At 48.0% G+C, this 25,693-nt stretch overlaps 2 protein-coding genes and 1 long non-coding RNA gene across 3 annotated transcripts; 2 read left to right on the forward strand and 1 right to left on the reverse strand.

Moving 5' to 3' along the window:
• Positions 1 to 5,356: 5,356 nt before the first annotated feature.
• On the reverse strand, positions 5,357 to 10,242 carry LOC309330815. The gene is made up of 2 exons (XR_014151603.1): positions 9,387 to 10,242; positions 5,357 to 6,206 (listed from the first exon to the last, which is right to left on the reverse strand). It is a non-coding gene; the product is annotated as an uncharacterized lncRNA (long non-coding RNA).
• A 635-nt stretch (positions 10,243 to 10,877) lies between these two features.
• LOC309330097 (uncharacterized protein C11orf98) lies at positions 10,878 to 15,755 on the forward strand. Its single transcript, XM_081841528.1, has 4 exons — positions 10,878 to 11,022; positions 12,189 to 12,313; positions 13,457 to 13,554; positions 14,887 to 15,755. Exons 1-4 carry the CDS (start codon positions 10,987 to 10,989, stop codon positions 15,039 to 15,041), a joined length of 414 nt encoding a protein of 137 aa, XP_081697654.1. The 5' UTR covers positions 10,878 to 10,986; the 3' UTR covers positions 15,042 to 15,755.
• Positions 15,756 to 16,674: 919 nt separating this feature from the next.
• INTS5 (integrator complex subunit 5) lies at positions 16,675 to 23,978 on the forward strand. Its single transcript, XM_081840895.1, has 3 exons — positions 16,675 to 16,761; positions 18,038 to 18,464; positions 19,506 to 23,978. Exons 2-3 carry the CDS (start codon positions 18,277 to 18,279, stop codon positions 22,312 to 22,314), a joined length of 2,997 nt encoding a protein of 998 aa, XP_081697021.1. The 5' UTR covers positions 16,675 to 16,761; positions 18,038 to 18,276; the 3' UTR covers positions 22,315 to 23,978.
• The last annotated feature ends 1,715 nt before the right edge of the window (positions 23,979 to 25,693 follow it).

Here is a 25,693-nt window from a genome sequence, read left to right on the forward strand (position 1 = left end):
TCACCCAGTGCTTTTCCAGCTGCACTGGCTCCTGGTGGAGTATTGGGTCAGGTTTAAGGTGCTGGTTTAAGCCCTTCATGGCCTAGGACCCTCGTACCTACGGGACCGCCTCTCCCGGTATGCCCCACGGAGAGCCTCAAGGTCCATAAATAGCAACACCCTGGAGGTCCCAGGCCCTAAGGAAGTTAGATTAGCTTCAACCAGAGCCTTTTCAACACTGGCCCCGGCCTGGTGGAACGCTCTGCCTCATGAGACCAGGGCCCTGCAGGATCTGACTTCTTTCCGCAGGGCCTGTAAGACAGAGTTGTTCCGCCTGGCCTTTGGCTTGGAGCCAATTTGATTCCCTCCCCCTCTTTCTTTTTTCTTTTCCTTTCTCCTCCTGTGATGAGGCTGCATTTTAATATTTAAAGGTTTCAATATTTTAATGTTGTATTTTAATCTTGTTTTTAAGTTGTATTCATTCAACTTGTTTTTATTATTGCTTGTTAGCCACCCTGAGCCCAGCCTTGGCTGGGGAGGGCGGGGTATAAATAAAAACTATTATTATTATTATTATTATTATTATTATTATTATTATTACTCTAAGGAAAAGGAAGCTTGCAGGCAGCGCCCTCCCTTGTTCCCTAGGGAGGCAGGCAGAAGGGGGCTGGCTGAGGACAGATTGTGGTTGGTGGGGCAGCAGCCATTCCCTTAAACGGGCAAATGAGAACCAATGTCCGCATTTGCATGGCATTACCTTTGCATGGAAATGAATGGCCTTTGCAATGAAACAAGCATTGTAAAATAACATAATCATACTGTAATTCATTGTGTAAAATTCTGCCACAGCAGACAGCTAGACAGATAACTTGACTCTTAATGGAAAGCAAACTGCAGCAGAAAGGAATCAGTGCTGCTTGTGAGGAGCAGGAATAAGGACAGAAATTGATGCCTTCTTAAATCTCTAATTTATTGGACGGCAGTGTTGGGGGGAGTTCCTAAAATCTGCTGCATATTTCTTAACCTGTTCATTGAAATGCCAGGCCTTATGTAGTCAAAATGGCACCCTCCCTGGAGATATAAGCAGGCAGGACAGTTTGGAAAGTACAACAAATATATATATTTTTAGGGAGGAAAACAATGGTGACTAAGTAAAGTCAGTGGCCATGGAATGCTGAGCGGATGGGTGGGGAGGTGATTGGAATATTTTGGAAAGAGAGCCTGGCTGGTTAGAATTTGGAACTAGAACATTCTGAAGCAGAACATTATGCTACTTGTTTTAATTTTTTATTTTTTCTGAACCAGCAGAAAATTAGGTGCCATGTTCCTGGAGGCACTGGAACCCCAGGCTGATGCAGGGCTTTTTTGTATGTAGTTTTGACTAAAGTACACATTTTTGCAGGCAAACTATTTTTAATACAGTCATACCTCTGGTTGCGAATGTGATCTGTGCGGGAGGCACGTTTGGAACCTGCAGTGTTCGCAGCATGCACGTGATGTGATCTGGCGCTTCTGCGCATGGACCATACATCATTTTGTGCTTCTGTGTGTGCACAAGCACCGAAACCTGGTGCGTCTGCAACCTGAAAACACGCAACCTGCAGTGTTTGTAACCCGAGGTACAACTAATGCACTTGTGTGTGTCATTTTCATCACTTCATTTGTTTTCTCCAAATATATGCATTTTTGCAAAGCCACTTCCGGGCCTGCCCCAGGAGGTGGGGTTGCGGGCTTCACGCCCACCCCACCGAGAGCAGGGGAATCCCCGTCGGGCCTGCCCCCCCCCCCGCCAGCCAATCAGCTGGTCGGCTGGGAGGCGTGACTTGCCCTATTTAGGGCCGGCGCGGAGGGGGCTCTCCCTCTTTTCGCCAGCTAGCCCTCACTTTATCCTGGTGGGGGGCGGGAACTCGCCACGCAAAGGTTGTTCGGTTAGACAACTCTAAAACTTTCAGAATAAGTGTAAAGTGCTCCTGTGTTTTGGTTCTCAAAAACCTTTGTACAGCATAAGCTTGGTAATAGTCAAAACACATTCCACACTCCAAACAACTTTTATCTATTTTTTTGCACCAGTAATATTCCCCCCAGAGGGAGGTGCACCGTTCCTGGAGGTACTGCAATACCAGGTCGATGCATGGAGTGGACGGAGCAAGCCCCTATTCCATCTCCCAGCTCCAAAAATCCATTTAATATATAGTCCTCAAATAGAGGACATATCAGATATTAAACTGATAAGAACAGATACTACACTTGATCTTAGCCAAAAGGCCGAGAAGCGATACCCAAGGAAACAAAAATTAAGCAGGACTCCTTTCCCGATGCCTTTTGAGGTGATGGTGGGTACATGGCGCCGCAAAACTCTCACCGCCCCATCAGAATCAGCACCGTTTCCAATTCCACAAAATACACTCTGACAACATTTCTACCTGTTTTCCAACTCAGCACCCTCTAGATCGACAATTTAACCTCAAAACTAGATTATTCTTTCGATCTTGTCAATTTCTCAGCATTCTGCCTGGTTACTCCGATGGCGATTGGTGCAAAATCTGCATAGACCCTCCCATTTACCCAGCAGGCACTGTGAAACTATTAATTCATTGCGTGCCGGCAGAGGTTCCAAATCTATCCCTTTGATAGTTTCCTGTTCTATTGAGAGCTTCTAGCTTGAAAAGCTGTAAAAGGAATTTCCAGCACTTAATAACTGCCGATAATCTATCTGGTGACACGTAGCCTTAGGAACAATTTATCGGTGCATCCAGATCCTTTTAAGTTCACCAGATTTACTTGCTTTTACCCTTTCAACTTTGATTTCAGCGTGAAATGCACAAGTGTCCCGAATTATTAAGAACACCTTTTCATTTATATTTGTTTTCTTTAATTTAAAAATTGGAGATATATCCGCCTTCAAATTAACTCATTATGCTTCAAGCACAATTAAATAGCAAATATATTTGAGACAGGGTTGGAAGGATGTAGTTTGTGTGAGCCCATAAAAGCAATGGAAAGGCATGGGGGTGGTAAAATAGCTTAAGACTTAGGTTTTTTATATAGAAGTTTATCATTCTAGCCCAAAGCAATGACAAACCCACAGCAACAGTACCAATAAAATAAGACAGTACAGAGCTTACATCCCCAATATGAGCCAACATCCATGATTTGAGAGGATTCATAGCTATTTTATCTAATGTTCTGTTTCTAACAAATGTTAGCCGCTTTGAGACTCCTGAAGGGGAGTGAAAGGCGGGATATCAAATCCAAACTCTTCTTCTTCTTCTAATGTTCTGTTGAAAGCCGCCCACAGTGGCTGGGGAAACCCAGCCAGATGGGCAGGGTAGAAATAAATTATTATTATTATTATTATTATTATTATTATTATTATTATTATTATTCCTCCTCCTTTCCCCCACTTTTCTTTCCTTTTTTGAAGCCAGTGCATAGGGAGCCACTCTGTGTGTGACAAAACTATCGTCCTCATTAAAAAGAAACTAGACCATTTCTGTCAGGGTGTACCTGCTTGCTTGCGTCAACAATGGTTTCAGAAAGTGACCTCTTGGGTCTCTAGATGAGGAACAGGCTAACAAACAAGTGATGTCTTCCACCTAACGTTGGGCACAAATACCAAGGCTGTCTGCCTAGGGGGACAACACTGGTCATCAAAGACTGCAGTTGTGTTTATAAAGTGATGCCTAATTCAATAAAGACATTTCTAAAGGAAGCTGGTAAGTTTGGTCAGGTAACTAGCTCTAAAATGCTGTGTTCTTGAGTGGATACCAAGGCAAAAATCTGGTTAATAATAGTCTAAAACAGGGGTGGCCAACTCCCAAGAGACTGTGATCTACTCACAAGAGTTATAAACTGGCAGTGATCTACCTCCCTTTTGGGGGGTTCGTGTCAAAAGTTGTTGAGCATTTTGTAGGAAGGAAAGCCCTGTTTTTTGGGGTTCAGGTCAGTTGTTGAGCTTTTTTAGAGAGGGAAGTCCCATTTTTGGGGGGTGCAGGGCAAAAATGTTGAGTTTCTTTTAGGAGAGCCAAAGTTGTTCAGCTTCTTTGCAGGGAACCACTGATCTACCACGGATGTCCAGTGATGTACTGGTAGATCACGATCTACCTGTTGGACATGCCTGGTCTAAAACATCTTGACAAGCGGTTTTTCAAACTTGTTACCGTCCAGTTCCATATAGCACAGTGCAGGAAAACTCTCAGTAGGCATAGTGGCAAATTAAAAAAATATATACTTTAGCTGAGCTCAGTCCACTCTTGCCTTTAATTGTTCACCATCTGTATTCTGTATGAATAAGAGCTGCTGTTACTTCTGATAGTAGAGTATTGCTAGTGGGGTGTGTGTGAAATATACTGCAGTTTCCAAAACTTTAATGGACTTTGAATCAGAACCTGAGTTTTCAACACCATAGAGCATTTGGGTAAGCGCTTTAAACCTTCCCTGAAGATATTTGGTAGTAATCAGCTGCCCTCTCCCTTACGGTTGACAAAAATTCCGCATCAATGCCCCAATGCTTTTCTGTGCTTTGACTTTCACTGCCGCCATATGACCCAAGACAGTACAGCGGTACCTCTGGTTACGAACTTTATTTGTTCTGGAGGACCGTTCTTAATCTGAGGTACTTCAGTTAATGGGGCCTCCCGCTGCCGCTGGCACGAATTTTTGTTCTCACCCTGAGGTAAAGTTCTTAACCCGAGGTACTACTTCTGGGTTAGCGGAGTCTGTAACCCAAAGTGTTTGTAACCTGAGGTACCAATGTACACCCAGGTATCTAAATGAGCAAGTTCGTTCTCGAGCCTGCTGATAAAACACCATCAGCATACTTAGGGCTGTGTCTGCCAAAACTCACAATATCGTGATAGGTGCTGAACACCTCCAAGAGATTTTTGAGGCCCAAACGAGGAGCGCACAGCGGCTTTTTCTTCACCACCTACATCATTCAGCTTCATTGGCTGTCCACATATTCTAGAGAAGTTTCCCAACCTTGGGTCTCCTAGCTAGCAACACCAGTGGTCAGGGATGGTTGTAGTCCAAAAAAACCAGCTGGAGACCAAAGGCTGGGAAACACTTGATCATTGTGGTTGCCCTTCCCATCATTGGGCACTGCTCCCCCCCGCCACCCAATGGTTTTCCATGTGACCTAGAACATGTCCTTGAAGGCTAATAATGCCTCTTACTTGCCTGGAGCTAAGAGGAGTGTGCATAGAAACTGACCTACCGTACAAACTTAACATTTTTATCAATTGCTCCAACCACTTTTGCCTGTGGCCGCGCCCCACCAATGGTTTGTGGCCCCTGGAAGGTTGTAGAAGGGAAATTGCCCTCGAGTTGGACAAGGTTTCCCACCCAGTTTATAGTGCCACACTGAGAGTCCAGAGGGTAGTTTTCAGCCACATTTATTATAAACATATATAACGCACAAACATGCCCATCAGCAAATACTTCATGGAAGACAACAGTGTAAGATAGCAAAAAAATCAGAGAGAAAAGTTTACAACAGAGACAGCCTAAAATGCTGAATTTAGCACAATTACAAGTCCTGGGGGAACTTTTAAGACTGCCATACTTGCCACTGAGGAATACAGTGTGGGTGCCAGGCGAGCCACTAACAAGGTAACCTACAATCTACAGCGCTAGCTGAGGGGCTAGTGGCAGCATCCCATCAAAGCCTAGTTCCGTGCATGAAAAACCAAGGAGTTCAACATTAACGCTTGAATTAGATTTTGGCTGCTGTGTAAAACCTATGCCAGGACAAAGCCAGCTACACAATTGTATTTATATCCAGCATCATTTGAACCTGGATTCCCAGGGGCCCTCTGCAGACTAGCTGCTGCCCCTACTGCCAATATCCACCTCCCTGTAACTGGACACCCCACCCCACTGGGTCTGTGCCTCTCTCTTTGTGGCAGCAGCCTCACCACGCCCCCCTTCCCTCTCGTATTTTTGGCACCATCAGCATCAAGGGCTTCTCTGCCACTTCCAGGCTCTGAGAAATGGCATGGCAGGTCAAGCCAATTAAGGGAACTAGGGACTCTTCTAATTCCTGGGGCCTATAGTCAGTGCCCAGTAGGACTGTGTGCTGGCACCTGGCCTGCTGAACCTCCTCTCCAGATTCTGGGGCCCAGCCTTTAAGAACCTTGGGCACCATTGCCCTCTTCTACAGTAGCCTTTAGCAGCTTGAATAGTCTTGCGCCTTCAGTTCCATATCTCTGCAGAAGTCTTAAAAAGCCCTGTGGAGAAGGAGGAGAAAATATGCTTAAGGGTTTTTCCCAACACACAAAACAGCCCCCTCTCTACAGGCTCTAGCTCAGGCATAGGTAAACTTGACCCTCCAGATGTTTGGGGACTACAATTCCCATCATCCCTGACCACTGGTCCTGTTAGCTAGGGATAATGGGAGTCGTAGTCCCAAAACATTTGGAGGACAGGGTTTGCCTATGCCTGCTCTAGCTGTTCCACAGGTGCCCCTCCCCAATTTCCACCGGCTCTAACCAGGATGGCCAAAGGCCAGGGCTGAGAAGGGGTTGTAGTTGTTCCTTGTCTGAATGGGCACCATGTTGGAGATGGCTGTGCTAGAGCCTTGACAGGTATAGAGCTTGTACCTGATCCAACATGTCTTTTGTCCCAGTGCTTGAGGATAGAACCAGCAGATGGCAAAGCCGCTGGCACCGAAGACAGAACACTGGGTGGGCATTCCTGTACCTCCGGACATTACAGAGCCGGGCATTGGGGGACCCGGGCCTGCCAAGAAAAGGAGGAGCTGCACTGAGGGGAACCCCCACCACCATTGTAGCAGCTACACAGTTAAGCAGTAAGCAAAACCCCCTCTTTATATGCCATAGGAAGAGATCAAGAGTAGCCAATGCTGCTTCGCAACTCCTATAATCTATGACAATATTGGCCTGGGGCCTGATGGGAGATGCAGTCCTAACAAAAAGTAGAAACAGGTGGCTCTCCAGATCTTGCTGAACTTCATCTCCCATAATCCCTAGTCACGCTTGCTGGTGCGGATGGGAGTTGAAGTTCAGCAAGATCTAGAGGGCTAGAGGTTCCCCGTATCTTTCTTTATAGCTAGATGCACCATGTGAAATGCTTGAAAGCAGCGTTCTCATAACGTGAAGTGCTAATAAAGTAGGGTTGTCATATTTTTAAGAACAAAAAAGGGGACACATTTGCAGACTTCTACTTTTGACTATGGATCACTATGACAGCTCTAATTTTAAATACCCCTACTATACGTAGCTCCTGCCAACCTAGCAGTTCGAAAGCACGTCAGAGTGCAAGTAGATAAATAGGTACCGCTCCGGTGGGAAGGTAAACGGCGTTTCTGTGCGCTGCTCTGGTTTGCCAGAAGCAGCTTAGTCATGCTGGCCACATGACTCAGAAGCTGTACGCCGGCTCCCTCGGCCAACAAAGCGAGATGTGTGCCACAACCCCAGAGTCGGTCACGACTGGACCTAATGGTCAGGGGTCCCTTTACCTTACACGTAGGCTATAGAAGCTGTGATATATTGCTAGTAGTAATGCTCTTAACTTTCAACAACAAAATAATAATGTACACTCATGTATCGGTACAAATATAAACTAATACCTTTCAGATGCACTTTCTTCTTCTTTCTGACACTGTCTGGCCTAAGCATATTTCTCTGTAGATCTGATCTTGTTCAACAACTGCTTATTGCTTAAGAGATAGGCATGAAATTCCTTGCAAGTAAAGTGCTCATAATTATATTGTACTAGCAATATACTTCGCAGTGATTCAAAGGGCAAGTTGCCTCTTTCTTTGCTCCACTGACTTTGCATCAGAGAGAAGATACATTCCACATTCGCATTATGTGGTGCAATAGCAAAAAAAACCTGTGCAATTTTCAGGAGTTCTGACTGGCACATGTTTTTGGAAGTCTTAAAGTACTTGGCCCACTTCTGATGTGCCTGTAGATTATTGAACTCATCATCACCTTTGTATCGATTTACAAACTTCCTGAGGTTGAAGAATTGATCAAAGCACTTCCCATAATCTATGGACACATGCCTGTCCAGGAGAAATTTCATGGAAGATTCTACCTTGTCCCACTCTAGTGACTCACTAAGAGACATCCACATGAAGCATGAAAACTCCTTCAGGGGCTCCATCCATTTTTCCAGATATTCTATGCAGCTGTCGTATAAGCTATTTACTTCTGCACAGAATTTGTCACACTCCACACTAAGACCACGCTTACGCTTTTCTGCTAGGAGGCTCTTAACTTTGAGGCACATAAAGTTGTTGCTCTTACGTTCAGTAAGCATGTTATGAACACAAAGCAGAACTTTCAGAACTTCTACAACTGAATTATTTTCCCTTTCGAGTTCTAAAATATTTGAGTGAAAGATACTCATGAGAGACTGCAAGTGCAATAAATAAACCTCACTGAACTCATGTTCAAAAAAGTTTTTTAACACTGTTGGTGGTTTATTCTGTGAGAGGAAAAATGCCTTGACAGCTGGAAACAGGTGAATGAGTCTAGTGATGCTTGGAAATAATGACAACCACCTTGTCTTGCTATGCGATAGCAGCTGTTTGTATTCAATGTCCACAAATTCACAGTACTCCTTTAACTGCTCCGTTCGGACTCTATAGATATGAAAGTACTGGTATATCCTGAAAAGGATGCCCTCAATATCGACGTCCAACGTTTCTGCTGCCTGCTGTATACAGTTATTCAAAATGTGTGCTGGACATCCCACACCAATCAAAGTTTTGTCATCTAGCTCATTCTTCAACTTTGCAAACACATTTCTTCCTTCTGAATCCCATGGCATCCCTCCAAACATTGTGTTGCAGTTGTCACCTGTGAACGCTATACATTTCTTTAATAGTCCTTTACTATCAAGAGTTTCCTTCACATATGATGAGATTGTATCTGCACTCTCGTTGGGCTGGCTTTGCATTTCAATTATTTTGGACTGCAAACCACCACTTTTCCAGTCAAAATATTGAATAACTATCGGAAACACATGTACCGAACCATGGTCACTCCCGCCAGTAGAAACTCCGCAAAAATCTACTTCATTTTCTTCAATGCTTTTCAAAACATTTTCTAAACAATCAGGTGCCAAGACAGAATTTACAATTGCCTCCGTCTTGGTTTTTGCACTTGAAAATATCCTTGCAATATCATAATCTGGGAACGTGGTCCTCAGTGGGCCTGATGTGCACACCATCATGTTATAATTGTTGTGGTGCTTAACAGTGTGAAAAGCAAAAGTTCCCTCTGCTGCAGTTACTTCATCTTCCAAATTGCTACCTGGTTTTATGAAAAAGTCTGTTAAGAAAGAAGCTTCTCCCTGAATTGCTCTTTTGTGTTTTTCGGAGTCCACATGTGATTGCAAGTTGAGTCCTCCTTTACATGCCACAGAAACAAACGTACCTGGTTTACATATCATGCATTCACCTTCGAAATCATCTCTACCTCTTCTAAAACAGGTATACTTCTTCTGTAGCTTAACAGAAAATTTACATTTTCTTTTTGGCATTTTGACACGTAGACGGTGCAACACCTACAAAAAACAGTTGTGAAATAAGTTACTGAATACAATGTTACAGTATATGACCATTAACTTTCCCAACAGCACCTAACAGAGGGACACGTGATTGTCCGTGTGGCATCTATGGTAAATGAAGCACATTCTGCAGCTTATGTTGAAAGCCCTGTTAAAAAAATGGAATGATCTTGACGCCCACAGACGCGGGTTGCGTTCGCTTCAGGAGGCGAACGGGGCTCCAGAACGGATCCCGTTTGCATGCAGAGGTACCACTGTATTCTAATAGACTGAAAATCCATCCCCATTTCCCTCCCACCCCACAGGCTTCCTTCCTTCCCGCAGCCCAGTTTTAGAGGAAGGGCGGGGGGAACTCACAACTGTAAAAAAACCACAACACAAATCCTTGGTGGTCTATTCCAAGCAGCCTGGAGATCCACTGGCAGCAGGAAAAATCCAAAACCAGCGAGATCAAGTATTGCAAAAGGACTGGAGTAAATTTATACAATGTTTGAAAGATTACTGTAAGCAATTAACATTACTAGCAGGGTTGACTTAAGACTTGTAATGAGAACCCTTCTCCCTTTTTATTTTAATTAAAACTTGAATGCCTTTTCGTAAATTAGAACTAGAAAATGTATAAAAGGAAATATAAAGGTTGACTTTGAAAGACATGAGGCGGGAGGAAAGGAAGTCGACGGGCTCTGAAGAGCCAGAAAGATAAAGTGGATAACAATGTTATGATTGTATATCACGAATAAAAATTATGTATAAAGAGATCCACCGGCGGACCCCCGACCTGCTCATTAAACAACTTTCCCCGGTGCTTGTTTACTCAGAGGGAGGAGGAGACGGGAAGGCTCGATGGCTGAATTCCGGCGGGACTTATGATCCCTGCTATGGCGCGCAGGGCGAGCCGAGGAGCAAGCGGGAGGCACGAGAGGCAGCGCGGGGGAAGCGAGGATGGACAACATGGAGGCGCGTTAAGGCGCGCAGGCCTCCAGAACCGCCACGTGGCTCCCCTGCACCGGCCCTATACAAGCTCCCGCAGCCTAGCAAATAGGAAATAGGATCAGGCCACCTGCACAAAGCCGACCCAAATGCCCCTGCGGATCCCATTTGACCCCCAGCCTCTGTAGGCCAACGACACCCAGGCAGGCTCCCGGCCTCCCTTCCACTCACCTCCCTTGCAGAAAAGAAAGAGGGATCCTCCTCCTCCTCCTCCTCAATTTATATTTCAGCCCGGAGCTCTCGGGCGCCACCTCGTGGTCATTTTTAAAAAAGAAGTAGTACAGGAGGAGGGGGAAATAGTGAGGAGCCCACACACAACTCCTGCCCTGATTGGCTGTTTCAAAGAATGAGGGGCGTGGCCTTGAGGAGGGGGCGGTCCTTCTAGCGGAGGTTCTCGCTATGCGTCTCCTACCCGGAAGTTAAACTTCACAGGGCAGTATAAGGAAGTAGGCGAGAAGGGCGTCACGTGGGTGAAGCATGGGAGCCACTGGAAAAATCAACCGGCCCCGGACGGTAATTGAGTTTTTCTCTCCCCTCCCGCATCTTGTTCCGGGCTTTTGTTTTGTTCCGTTTTATGGCTCTTATTTTTTGATGTTTTTCCCAATGGGGCTAATAATGTCTAGCATTAGTCTAGACTGGATGGAGAGCCCGCGGCCTCTCTGATCTTGTTGGACGCCACCTCCCGTCAGCACCAGCTAGTATGCCTAGCGATTGGCGATTGTGGGAGTTCTAGTTCAGCAGGGGTTTAGAGGGCCACAGGCTCCCCTATCTCTGGTTTGTTTGCTTATCACATTTGCATCCCATATATATATGGGATGCAAATGTATATACTATATATATATATATATATATAGTACTCCAAGGAGCTTAAGGTGCTATACGTGATTCCCTTCCTCACAACCACCCTGTGAGGTAGCTTAGGCTGAGAGACTGACTGGCCCCAGTGAGTTTCATGGCAGAGTAGGAGTTTGAAGCCTGGTCTTCCAGGCCCTCCCTTTAAAAAAGCAGCATATGAAATGGGAAGAGTTGTAAGGTAGTAGACTGAGCAGCATTTGGTGGGTGATGTCTTTTTTGAAAGCTTGCCTAGTTTCAGATTTCCTGCCTTTTGAAAACTAATGCACAGGGAAGATAAACTGAATGCCATCCTTCTTCCTTGTGTGCTAGCTTTTTACTTGTGAGGATGGTTGTTGAAGCTGAGCTTTTAAAAATACCCTCAACCGTCAGTCTCAAGTATTGTAGTATAATCTATTATACTGCATTTAATAGGTTACTGTATTTTAGTGTTTTGTTGGAAGCCGACCAGAGTGGCTGGGGAAACCCAGCCAGATGGGTGGGGTATAAATAATAATAATAATAATAATAATAATAATAATAATAATAATAATAATATAATAATAATAATAATATCCCCTTTTGTTCTGCTGCCCTGTGTGGATCTAACATTGAATTGTAGTCATAGGTTGGTGTGGATGTCCTATTCTTGAATGCTTCTCTGGTAAGAAAAAAAACACCCTGCTTGTAGGACTAAATACATTAAAAACAGTTCAAAACAGAAACAGCATACACCTGAAATTTGACCGCCAACTAAAGATCAGGCAAATTCATGGAGGCCAAGTGGCTACTTGGATGTTATTGAGATGGTGACTTGTGTGTCTCAAAGTGGCTTCTCTCTATTTTAGGAGCTACAGAAAAACCTTTTCAAAAGGCGCCGCGTCCTTAGCAAGCAGAAGAGGAAGAAGCACCGGATTGTAGGTGCTGTGGTGGATGAGGGGCTCATCACCATTCATCACCTAAAGAAACGTTGGTGAGTTATTCTTTGCCTTGGAAGCTCTGGGAGAGTTCACCCACTGAGAAACCAAAGAAGAAATCAGAGTGTGGTCATTAGGATAATTTGGAGGAAAATAGTGCCTAGTCCTGCTCCCAGCCTTGAGGTGGGCATGGGGACTAGAATCTAGAAAAGTGGGGAGAGTGTAAGCTGGATTGCTTGGCTTTTTTCTGTCATACTTGCAAGAAAAGTGGAAAGGGTTCCCTTTCCCGCCCTGACCTGGCCACAGTGATCCATGCGATGGTCACCTCCAGGCTTGACTACTGTCATTCGCTCTACACGGGGCTGCCTTTGAAGCTGTCCCAGAAACTCCAGCGAGTGAAGAATGCTGCAGTGAGGCTCCTCACGGGGTCCCTGTCATGGGAGCATATTCACCCAGTGCTTTTCCAGCTGCACTGGCTCCCGGTGGAGTACAGGGAAAGATTTAAGGTGCTGGTTTTGACCTTTAAAGCCCTTCGTGGCCTAGGACCCTACGGGACCGCCTCTCCCGGTATGCCCCACGGAGAGCCTCAAGGTCCATAAATAGCAACACTCTAGTGGTCCCGGGCCCTAAGGAAGTAAGATTAGCTTCAACCAGAGCCAGGGCCTTTTCAACTCTGGCTCCGGCCTGGTGGAACGCTCTGCCTCATGAGACCAGGGCCCTGCAGGATCTGATTTCTTTCCGCAGGGCCTGTAAGACAGAGTTGTTCCGCCTGGCCTTTGGCTTGGAGCCAATTTGATTCCCTCCCCCTCTTTCTTTTTTCTTTTCCTTTCTCCTTCTGTGATGAGGCTGCATTTTAATATTTTAATGTTTCAATATTTTAATGTTGTATTTTAATCTTGTTTTTAAGTTGTATTCATTCAACTTGTTTTTATTATTGCTTGTTAGCCGCCCTGAGCCCGGCCTTGGCTGTGGAGGGCGGGGTATAAATAATAATAATAATAATAATAATAATAATAATAATAATAATATTGTTGTTGTTGTTATTATTATTATTATATTGTTGTTATTATTATTATTTGGCTGGGGGTCACATCTGTGCCATGCATTTTAAAGCACATTGCAACCCAGCAATGCATGGTTTAAAAACTGAAAGTTATCCTCTTTGCACATCACCACCTCCCTGCTATTTCCCTCTCCAGTTCTAGCTCCCGAGCGAACATTACTCTCTCTGGGAAAAAGAAAAGGAAACTGCTGAAGCAAATCCGCCATGCCACAAAGGAGAAGACAGAAATGCAGGGTACGCATTTTTTAGGGTCAGTCCTTCAGTTCTCCCCCACCTCCTACTCTGGTCTGTTAAGCAGGGAAGCCTTAAATCAGTATTTTAAATACTGAAACGCTTACGGGCCATGGACCATTTTATGCATTCAGCAGATGTAATGGGTGGGATTTTTCTTGGATTTTGCCACTGTAGGTTCTGGAAGGGGTGCTTGCATATTTGAATGACCCTGTCCCTGTATAGTAGAAAAGGATTAAGATGAGTCCACTTTCTGGGCATGCTGGTTTTCTGCATGCAGGAATTATTATGTTTTGTTTCCAGGGGGTGAGGGTAAGGCAGATGGGAGCCCCACCTACACTCTGAAGTGGTGCTATCAAAGAAGAGCTTTAGTCAGGATTTGGTTTTGTGGGATGTGTAAAATTGGTTCTCTGCTACAGCCTGATTAGTTATGAATATATGAAGCCTGCTTTTAACAGGGATCTCATTGCCCCCCCAACTCCCATCAGTACTAGATATCACGGCCCAAAACATCAGAGGTGATGGGAGTTGGAGACTAGCGACATCCAGAGTGCCACAGACTTTGCACCCCAGTCCTTGACACATGTTCCAGACAATCTGGGATTACATATGAAAGGCACCGACAGAGGTGTAAAATAGGAATGGGGTTCCAGTCTCCATCAGCCCCAACAAGTATGGCCAACAGTCGTGGGTGATTGGAGTGGCAGTCCAGTAACAACTAGAAGGCCACGGTTCCTCCACTCCTACCTTTGTTGATCCAGAGAGCAGGCAATGTTGCTGCTCAAATGGGGACTGCGCAGAGGAGTACCTCGTTCTCACAGGCGTACTTAGCTTTTAGTGTTGCAGTTCCAGCCCTCTGGATATAAATGATTGGCTGAAATCAGGTGGACGCTTGATGTCATGTTTTTTGGGTACCCATTGAATACATGTTTTGTTCAAGGAGGTCATGTATGAAAATTGATTGTCTGTTTATGGATAGTTTTATTCTTTTTAGAAATTACAGCTTTTAGAAACTGGGGTTTGTGTTTTATCCCATTTTGAAATTGCTATACAGTGGTACCTCGGGTTAAGTACTTAATTTGTTCTGGAGGTCCATTCTTAACCTGAAACTGTTCTTAACCTGAAGCACCACTTTAGCTAATGGGGCCTCCTGCTGCCGCCGCGCCGCCGGAGCACGATTTCTGTTCTCATCCTGAAGCAAAGTTCTTAACCCGAGCTACTATTTCTGGGTTAGCAGAGTCTGTAACCTGAAGCGTATGTAATGCCACTGTAATGGCAGTTGCTGTACCACTGAGCTACTTTTTTAAAAGTTCCTCTTCTCTCTCCTTATTGCAGTTGACCTTTCTACAGATCAAAATAAAAGTGGCAAGCGGCAGAAGAAGAAGAAGAATGGGGGGGAAACAGCTGGCCCAGATGTAGAGATGGCAGAAGTGGCAGAAGTGGAGCCTGCAGCAGAACCAGGGAGCTCAGATCTTCCTTTGCAGTCTTAAAGCTCAGTCTCTGCACTCTCTTTCATTGCCTGTTGGCAGAACTCTGGGGTTAGCAGCAAGGTCCATGGCTGCATAAGGATTGGGCTTGGAAGCTCTTTAACCCCATGGACTTTGATATGGCTAGATTTCCGTTAAAACACACACATAGTCTTGAGAGGTTTGCTGGACAGGCTGCAACTGTCTAGCTCCTTTGGCTCTCCAGATATTGCTGAACTACAGCTCCCATCATCCCCTGGCCTTTGGCCATCTAGATGGGGGCTGGTGGGAGTTGAGGTCCAACAACTTCTAGAGGGGCCCAATTTCCCCATCCCTAAACTAAAAGTAACGGTGAGGAACATTTTTCTCTCTCTGAGGATTGCATGTTGATGTTGGGTGGGGTGTCAAAACAAAAGTGAGCTGGTGAAATGTATACCTTGGATACTGTGCACACATGCAGACTTTCACTCTTCTTCTGTCATCCCCCCCCCAAGCTCTGGGGCTTGTTGGGGGTAAACATTTTGGGGAGTGTGTGTACTTAATGGAGACTGCAGCTGAGGAGGGACATTTTCTGCTCAAATATCTCTCACCCTCCAGTACAATAACTGGAAAGGGTGGAAAGCAGTCTTCGTTTGGCACCAATATAGAAAGCTTTTCGCCCAAGCCTAATTCGGGGGTACAATTTTTGGCAGATGTTCCAGGGTTGAAATATTGTCCCAATAAAATAGCAGAAAACCAGTTCTGTGTCCTGGCTTCTAATTTCTTCCTTGTTCTTTGTGTGTTTATAGTGGTGGTGGGGAACATGTTTCTGGGTTATCGAAAGGTGGTGTTCTGGATGAAAAATAAAGGAAATCTGAAATCTATAATTTACTATACAGTTGTTTAGAAAACGGGACGCGGGTGGCGCTGTGGGTTAAACCATAGAGCCTAGGACTTGCTGATCAGAAGGTCAGCGGTTCGAATCCCTGCGACGGGGTAAGCTCCCGTTGCTCGGTCCCTGCTCCTGCCAACCTAGCAGTTCAAAAGCACGTTCAAAGGCACAGCAAAGTGCAAGTAGATAAATAGGTACCACTCTGGCGGGAAGGTAAATGGCGTTTTCGTGCACTGCTCTGGTTCGCCAGAAGTGGCTTAGTCATGCTGGCCACATGACCCGGAAGATGTACGCTGGCTCCCTCAGCCAATAAAGCAAGATGAGCGCCGCAACCCCAGAGTCGGCCACGACTGGACCTAATGATCAGGGGTCCCTTTACCTTTTTAAGGTGTTAATAAAAGGGCATCTCCCTACCCCATAGATGGAGGCAATTCGAGGACCAGTTGGGTGTTAGGAGATGTTTAGTTTAGTTTACCTTAGTTTAGAAAAGGAGGGAGTGTAGCAACTGTTTACCAAATTGGGAGCTGCTTATGTGAATTGATTGCCACCAGCCCAAGTGCTGGCGCTTAGTTGACATATCAATAGAATGGAACCCTCTCAAATCACGGGAGTAAGTCCCTGTGAACTTGTACTGTGTGTCAAATAAAAACAACAACTCCAAAGGGGTCTTGTGGCACCTGAAAGGTTAACAGGGTAATGAATAATGCAACAGCGAGTGGGAGGGACCCGCGGCGGAGCTGCCGGCCGGGCGATTCGAGAAGCGAAGGGGCGGGCTCATGCCGCGGGATCCAATCAGAAGCCTCGGTGGTGGTAGCGCTCTGCTAGACTGGGGAGTCAAGCGGGTTCCAAGATGGCGGCGGTAGCCGCGGAGAGGTGAGAGCGGGGCTCACTTGTGGGGTGGCGGCTTTGCGGGGTAGGGCGTGGGGGGAGGGCTGTTTTCAGAATGGCTTCCCTCCCGCCCCACCGAAGACCACCAACTCTTCATTCCTCCTGAATGACCCTTTAACTTCCGGGGCTTCCCTTCAGCCCCCGCTCCCTTCCCACAGTCGCCTTATTCCCGCCCTCCAACCCCACATGGTCTCCCCGCCCCCATTGTGCTTCCACGTCGCTGCTGGAATTGACCTCCTTCCCGCAGGGCGCCCCACAGGTGCGCGTGCTGCTCCTTGCCCCGCAGCGCCAGCCCCTGCTCCCCCAGCCAGCCCACGGTCCCCGAAGCCCTTGCAGGACCCCTTTCCATTTCTGCACCCCCCATAAGCCCCTTCTAAGGCTTGCAGACCCCTTACGATGCAGCCACCTGCCTGCACGCCTGTCTACCTGTGCTGTGCGCACACGATGCATTTAAAACACCCTGTGCAAAGAAGCCTGGGAACTAATTTACCCTGTCAGGGATCTACAGTTCCCAGCACCCTTAACCAACTGCACTTCCCTGGATTCTTAGAATCACAGAATTGTAGAGTTGGAAGGGACCCTGACAGTCATCTAGTTTCACTCCTTGCAATTCAATTGGTCATCTAGTCCAACCTCCCCCCACAATTCTTTGGGGAGAGCTGTGTACTCTAAATGTATAGTGTGGATGTGATCCATCTCTGCAATTATTTTTTATTATGAGACAGATAATCCAATATCTCATTTGACGAGCACTGGTGGGCAGCAAGGAAATTTTACCATCAAGAAAGATGCATTAGTGGGCGGTAGGTATAAAAAGGTTGACTACCCCTTCTCTAAAAGAAGTCATAATGACACCTTTCAAATTACAGGCCCAAAGCCAGGGTGAAAAGTTGCCCCCACACCTTTTGATTTTCAGAAATGTTTTTAAGAAGTGTAAATCAACGAAATGTATATTCCTACACCATTTGTTTCTCCGTTTTTAGCTTGTAAGGCCCTTGAGGTCAGGGATATGTTTTGTTACTCTGCTGCCTTCTTCTTTTCCTTCCTCCTCAATTGATTACTGTACTTGGTCTTTTGTTTTCCCTTGTATTTGTACAGAAATCTGAAAGGACTGGTATAAACCCAGGGGGTGGAGGGTGAGAATGTGTCATGCACTTTCATGATGATGAAATGATTAATGATAATACTAAAAACAGATCATGCTATTAAAAAAACCTGTTGGGCTTCTAAGGTGCAACAAATTTTCTTCTTTTTTTAACAGGCGACGCATACACCTCAGTTTTGGCAACTGCCCTGTAAAAGAAGCAAAAAACCATTCTGACTGGCAATTGGCAAGTCAAGGCAATTGAGGAACGCTCCTCCGGCTAAAGCAAAGAGTGACACAGTGCTTGCCTTCCATGGGTGCCAAGCTTTATAACGGAAAGTGGAACACTAATCTGAAGGGACGGCAGGCCTGCACGGAACTATTTTCCAAGGGGGCCCTTTCTGTGCGCTGTTTGTATGCTTCCCTCAACGCCGCTCAACCGTGTGCAGGCGCAGAAGGGAAGTAGGGGGGACAAAGGGACTGGTTCTTCTGCAGCTTTTCTCCCCCTGGGCGGTATGTCTGCTCTGTGCGATCCCCCAGGGGTGGCAGGGCATCCGGGGTCCACCCCCAGCCCCAAACCAGCAGCTGCTTCTCCATCGCTCAGGTACTGATTCTCTTACCTCTTCTCTCTCCTCCCTGCCACCTGTAAGGGACTAGGACATCTCCTTTACGCTGGCACCACCCAGTCCCCTCATCTTTGAACATATGTACCATTTATGTGCATTTTGGGTGAAGTTGCTGCTACTATTGTGCACAGCAACGGGGGTTGGACTAGATGACCCGTGGGGTCCCTTCCAACTCTGCAAGTCTATAAGGCTTGTTGGGAAATTCAGAAGTGACAGATAGGGTGCCTTGGGATGGGAAATAGGACTGGAGGCAAAGCATCTGCTTTGAGCTCAGAAAGTACTAGGTTCTGTACCCAGTAGCATCTCCAGGCAGGGCTGAGAAGAACTGCCTGAAGCCCTGGAGCTACTGCCAGTCAGTGTAACCAATACTGAGCTAGATGGAGAAAGGATCTGACTTGGTATAAGGGAGCTTCCTATGTTAACATGCTGGATCAGACTCGGGCCTAATAATTACAGAATAGCTCTCACCACTGGACAACTTTCCCCTAATCCGGTCATGTTTTTCTTGTGAAAAGACACATGCATAAAGTTCAGATATTTAGCAAATCACATTTTAAAGCAAATTTTAAAAATCATTAACACCAGCCATCGTTCATAAAGTGGACTGTGAGCTTATGAATTAAACAGAACACTTTTCCAAGCTGGATGTGGGGGGTGGGAATTGAAAAGGGAGAGAAATGCCTCTGTGGGAACCCATGGTGATAAACCTAGTTTCTGCTGTGAGATGGTAATAGAGTAAGCCAGGCATAGGCAAACTTGGCCCTCCAGATGTTTTGGGATTACAACTCCCATTATCCCTAGCTAACAGGACCAGTGGTCAGGGATGATGGGAATTGTAGTCTCAAAACATCTGGAGGGCTTAGTTTGCCTATGCCTGGAGTAAGCCCTTGCAAGCAAATTAAGGCCCCACCTGCACTACACATTTAAAGCAGTATCATACCACTTTAAAACAGTTTTGTTTAGGAACGTTGACCCAGGATTGATGCTACATTTCCTTCTTTTTCCTTTGCCTCCTGCAGTTCGCAAGAGCTGGCCCAGGAAATCAAGGCCTTCCTTAGCGGTGTAGACCCTTTGCACGGCAACAAACTCACCCTGAAGGAGCATGCCCGATGTGCCATCCTACTGCTGCGCAGTCTGCCGCCTGCTCGCAGCGCCGTCCTGGACCACCTCCGGGGTGTCTTTGATGAGTACGTGTGCACCTACTTGCTGGAGCTGGAGAGCAGCGAGGGTGGGCTGGGCTCCATCCGCTCCCAGGGTCCCAACCTGGACGACGTGGTGCAAGAGATCCAGGCCGTGCTGTCCGAGTTCGTCCGCATGAACCCCAAGGCGTGGGCAGGCTTGGTCTCGGCCTGGTCCATCGACCTGATGGGACAGCTGAGCAGCAAGTATGCTGGCCGGCATGGTGTGCCCCATGCCAGCAGCCTCAATGAGCTGCTGCAGCTGTGGATGTCCTGCAAGGCGACTCGGACGCTGATGGAGATCTACACGCAGTGCCTCTCCTCCATGATCAGCACCTGCCCGGACGCTTGCGTGGATGCCCTGCTGGACACCTCGGTCCAGCACTCTCCGCACTTCGACTGGGTGGTGGCCCACATCGGCTCGTCCTTCCCCAACACGATCATCAACCGCGTGCTCTCCTGCGGGCTGAAGGACTTCTGCATGCACGGCACAGCTTCGGCTGACCTCCTCCTCTTCCCTAGCGCCACAGCGGCAGATAAGAGGGTCCCCAAGATCGCCTCGGTGGTGGGCATCCTGGGCCACTTGGCCTCCCGCCACTCTGAGAGCATCAAGCAGGAGCTGCTAAGGATGTTCCATGGGAGCCTAGGACCCACGCGGGACCAACAGCAGAAGGCCACCGTGCCCTTCTTGCTCCAGCTGGCCGTCATGTCTCCCACTCTGCTGGGCACCATCTCGGCCGAGCTGGTGGACTCCCTCAAGCCAGGCGTGCTCAACCAGCTGCACCAGCACTTCGCCTCGCTCCCTCGGGAGGATCTGGAGAACATGGTCAGCATCGTGGTGCACCTCATCTGCCAGACGTCGGGAGGAGCTTACCGCACCCTGCAGTTCCTCATCAACACAGCCATGCCGGCTTCTGTCATCACCACCCCAGGCCTGGCCGTCCACGACAGCGTGCGGGAGGCTTGCGACCGTGTCATCCAGCTGCTGCTGCTCAACCTCCAGAAACTGGTGTACAACCGGGGCTCGGCCAGCTTGGCAGAGGCCCCTCCGCGGCCGGTGCCTTTCCTGGACGAGCTGAAGGGCCACGTGCGGGAGCTGTGCGTGGAGACGCTGCGGCTGGAGAGGAAGCGGTTCCTCTGGCAGCACCAGCTGCTGGTCCTCCTCTCCGTCTACTGCACCCCCAGCTGCGCCAGCGAGGCCCTCTTCTTTTTGCTGACGCTGGCCAAGAGCCCGGAGGAGCTCAGCCTGGCCACTCAGCTCTACGCCGTACTCAGCTCTTGCATGAGCGACCTGCTGCCAGCCACCGTGAAGAAGTGCGTGTGCCAGATCCATGCTGGCGGCCTCTCGGAGCAGCACATGGCTCAGCTCTTCCAGAACCTGGCCTTGATCATGCAGAGGGAGAGCGAGGGCCCCGCCTCCATGGGCCACCAGCTGGGTGAGGCTGTCGCGGCGCACCTCTATGACTTCGGGCAGCTGCTGCTGCACTGCAACCCGGAGGTGGCCCAGGTGGCGGCCTTGCTGCTCTCCGTCTGCCCCATGCCAAAGGCCATCCGGCCGGCTCACCTCCTTTTCCTCATCCGCTCGGCCGTCCACCATTTCTTCCTGGTGCTGCGCTGCAAGTGCCCCACGGGCATCAGCTACGGAAGCCGCCTCCTCTGCTGCCTCAACGGGGCTTCGCCCACCGCTGGCAAGGCCATACTTCAGTACCTGGTGGAGGGGGCCCTGCACCCAGGGAACGCCGAGCTCTTTGGTGGGCTGCCCGAGCCTCCTGCAGTCGGGAATGACCCAGCCGCCCTGGAAGGCACCAAGGTCTCCCTGCTGGATATCAACCGGCGATTTATGGCCGCGGTGAACTTCTCGGGGAGTGTGTGGTCTGTGTTCCATGCCGGCGTGATTGGGAGGGGCCTGAAGCCGCCCCACGCCCCCTACCAACGAGAGCCAGAGGAGGTCTCCCACAACGTCCAGACCTTCCTGGGGTTGCTGCTGAGGTGCTGCGGAGCTGAGCGCTGCGGCCCAGAGCCCTCCCAGCACGCTGCTGTCAGCCCCGAGGCAGCGAAGACAGTAGCGGTGGTGCTGGTGGAGACCGTCTGCCCTGACATCACCAACAGCGAGTTGGCGTGGCCTCCAGAGGAGCACACCCGCAACACAGTGGAGCGGGACATCCAGATCGGGAGGGCTTTCCGCGACAACCCCCTGCTCTTCCAGCTGCTTAGCCTGGTGGCGGCGGGGAGACCGGCCCTCTGTTACTGCTCAGTGCTTCTCCGCGGCCTCCTGGCGACTCTGATGGCGCACTGGGAGGCTTCGCGGGAGAACGACACCACCAGCTCTCCCTGGCACCTGCAGGCCTCCTGCGCCCTGGTGGCCTGCATGGGCGAGGGCCACCTGCTCCCGCCCGTGCTCAGCAACATGCATGAGATTTTTGACCAGCTGGCACCCTTTGAGGTCCACCTCTTGCTCCTCAGCGTCTGGGACTACATGCGCGACAACAGCCCACTGCCGCAGAAGTTCACCTTCAACGCTGGCACAGGGCTCTTCTTCCGGGACTTCAGCAGAGACACCGACATTGGCAAATACCTTTGCGTTCTGCACAGCGTCCTGCATAAAAACATTGACCGGCTGGGGCTGCTCTCGGGGCGCTTCCAGATCTAGCGCCCCTTTTGGTGCTTTTGCCCTGTGGGATTGGTCATCCTGCCTGCCACTGTCAGGGGAGGGAACATCCTGCCTTCCTGCCTTTTTAAAACTCTGCTTTTGATTGTAAGCAAAGGGAAAACTGTCATATGACTTGTCCAGGTATGCAGCAGTTGGGGGTTGTCATGAGAAAGAAGGAACAGAAGGTCCTTCTTTCCCAGGCCTCATCTCTATCCTCCGCTTTGATGCGATGCCACCCCAGCTGGTGTTGGCAGCTTAGTTTGCAGAAGGACCTACGAAGTGTGAGCTGAAAATGCAGTTGTAAGTAATGAGATGTTGCTTCAAAAACACAACCTGCAGCAAGTAGAGAAGTTGTCAGGATGACCTGGCACTTGAGAGGGTCAGAGGCCTCGGTTCAAGCCAGACGGTACCAGTATGGACACAGTCTTGTATACTCTGCTGTGTGTCATGTGATATGGCTGTCAGTGTCAGTTGACATAGCCATATCCAGGTAGCCTGAGGGCAGAATGCCTGAAGCTTTTGCATTTCTCTATCTTGTTTTTCCAGATCTGTTAGATCACTTCCTATGGTCGTATATGGCTGGTTTCTCAATGTCTTGCTATGATCTGGAAATCTGTTAAGAATCCCACGGAGGTTACAGTCACTGAGCAGGTACACATTCCTAAATGCACAAGAATGGGAAGGGGGCAAGGAGGGGAAATTTGGTGAATAAATTCTGGTGCAAACCACCCCTCCTTGCAAAAAACCCCAAACCCATTTCCCCGTAATAAAGAACAAATAGATTAATAATCACTTACTGGGCTGCTCAGTTGGTGAGTGGGTATAAGACTGTGCAAATATTTCTAGTTACACAGAGCTGGTGAAATTTTGCCCTCCTGAAGAGCTCTGCATAACCTGGAAGACTTTCATGTTTCTGGGTTATGCAGAGTTCTTCTGTGGGCCCAAAATGCAAATGCTTCAACACAAGGAGGGCCCAGTCAGTACTGCCTTGCTTGACGTGAGAGTGTTTTCCCCAGACTGCTTCACTAAAGTAAGGATTTGGGCAGGTGAAGCCATTTGCCTGTTTGGCTGCTGCTTAAAGTGGCTCTGAGCTGGCCATTGATTGCCCCCTACTACAATTCCTGGTGATGGGGGTTTGCCACATGGGGTTGTAGCCAGCTAAGTCCTATTCATTGAAACTTTGATTTCAGTGGGCCTTCTCTGAGTAGCACTTGGATACAACGCTTTGCATAAACAGATGTGGCCAGCTACAAAACTGAGGGCTCTTCTCCAGAAGGTTTCTGATGCTGTTGTGTGGGAACAACTGACCATAGTGCCAGAACTTACCTAAATTTATCCGTGTGTACTTGAGCACTGATCTATAGAGCCAGTCCAAAGAGAGATGTCCCCCTATTGGTACCAGAGCACCGCTTGTGTGTGACAAGAGTCCTGCTTGACCTCCTTGTGCCTAAATGCCGTCTGGGCAATTGCTACTTTCCTTTTCAGGGATGATTCAAGTGCTAGAAAGAGGTCGTGTGTAGCATGGGGTTCTTGCTGTCAGTCATTTTCAGCAGGGCTGGAGGGTTGCTGGCCTGTCTGCTTTTGCATCATCACAGCCCAGTTGGGTGGTTTTTGTGGGAGGTGATGGGTTAAACCGTTTTCTAAATAATAAAGTGAAGAAGGAACTTTTGTCCCTTTGCTTTTTTCAGTTAGAGACAGAGGGTTAAGAGAGTTTCCATCTGGATGGCGAAATAAGCAGTTGCAACAATGTGATTGAGCAAATTTCAATTTCTTTTTTAAAAAAGGAAAAGGAGCTTATATGACTCTGCAGCTGGCTTGGCATACAAAGAGCACCTCACACAGCACTGGCACTTTGTCCAGAAATAGTGTTCATGCAAATTCTTTTTAATTTGTAAAAAATAATCATAATAATTAAATGACAAATTCCAGCCAATGAAAGAACACCAGCGGCCTTCCACCTGGGTTTGTTCAGGGGTTTAGGAAGCCAAAGAAGATCAGTGCACTTTTGTGATCTGCGGTTAGAATCAGTGCTGTTTCAAAAGGTTCAGTCTGCCATCTTGATTTTAAAAACCCGTCCAAACACAGACAAAAACTTGTTCCTTGATCTCGGGAAGCATTGTGCACAGTTTGGTTATGGTATTTTAAGAGGTGTTCGAAATGCAGAGTGAGCCAGCAGTAAATCACACTCTGCGAGTTGGAGTTAACTCTTTATTAGCAAAAACACATCTGCACAGGAGAGTCAGGCCTAATGAGCGACTAATCTCCAGTAGATCTTGCCTCCATGAAGCAGTTGCTGAGACTAAAGGTCCCCGCCTCCCCACAGCTGCCTACGTCCCCTCCTCTCCAGGGTTTTCCCCAAGCAATTGGCGACTGCGACAACGCTTCACCAATCCTTTCTCCACCCTTTTCATGCGTCTTCTAGTTCTGGGAGGCAGGGAAGAGAGCTTGTCGCAGCAGGAGTGGGAGACACCCTTGACCTCTCTCCTCCCACCCTCCTGCTTCAGCTTCTGCCTCTGATTCCAGACTTCTCTCTGACACAGACTCTCCAGCTCACTAGGTCCTGTTACCTTCTCTTTCCAGTCTTCTCCCTTGGACTACTACTCATTGTTATCCCACCACCACTCCCCAAGTTCTGAGCCTTCTCCCCTTGGTGCTTCTCCATCTGGTTTCTCCTGCCATTCCTTTGTGTCCAACCAGTCCATAACAACAAAGAACTGTCCAAAATATGTAGTAGATATACATAAAGGTAAATGGACCCCTGATTATTAGGTCCAGTCGTGACCGACACTGGGGTTGCAGCGCTCATCTCGCTTTATTGGCCGAGGGAGCCGGTGTACAGCTTCCGGGTCATGTGGCCAGCATGACTAAGCCGCTTCTGGTGAACCGGAGCAGCACATGGAAATGGCATTTACCTTCCCGCCGGAGTGGTACCTATTTATCTACTTGCACTTTGACGTGCTTTCGAACTGCTAGGTTGGCAGGAGCAGGGACCGAGTAACGGGAGCTTACCCCGTTGCGGGGATTCGAGCCGCCAACCTTCTGATTGGCAAGCCCTAGGCTCTGTGGTTTAACCCACAGCGCCACCCGTGTCCCAGTAGATATACATACATACATACAAACATATAAGAACCCTGCTGCATCAGGCCATTGTCTCATCGAAGTCCAGCCTCCTGTTCACAGTGACTGATCAGATGCCTTGCAGGTGGACAGAGTGCTGCTGTGCTCATGTCCTGCTTTCAGGTTCTACACAGGCTTCTGGTTGGCCACTGTGAGAACAGGATGCTGGACTAGATGGGTCAATGGCCTGATCCAGCGGGTGTGTCTTACCTTCTTAAGACATTCTTACCCATTCTTGTGAGAGCCAGTGTGGTGTAGTGGT

The sequence above is a fragment of the Podarcis erhardii genome (assembly GCF_964252035.2).
Source record: "Podarcis erhardii genome assembly, chromosome: 15".
Taxonomy (NCBI): Eukaryota; Metazoa; Chordata; class Lepidosauria; order Squamata; family Lacertidae; genus Podarcis; species Podarcis erhardii.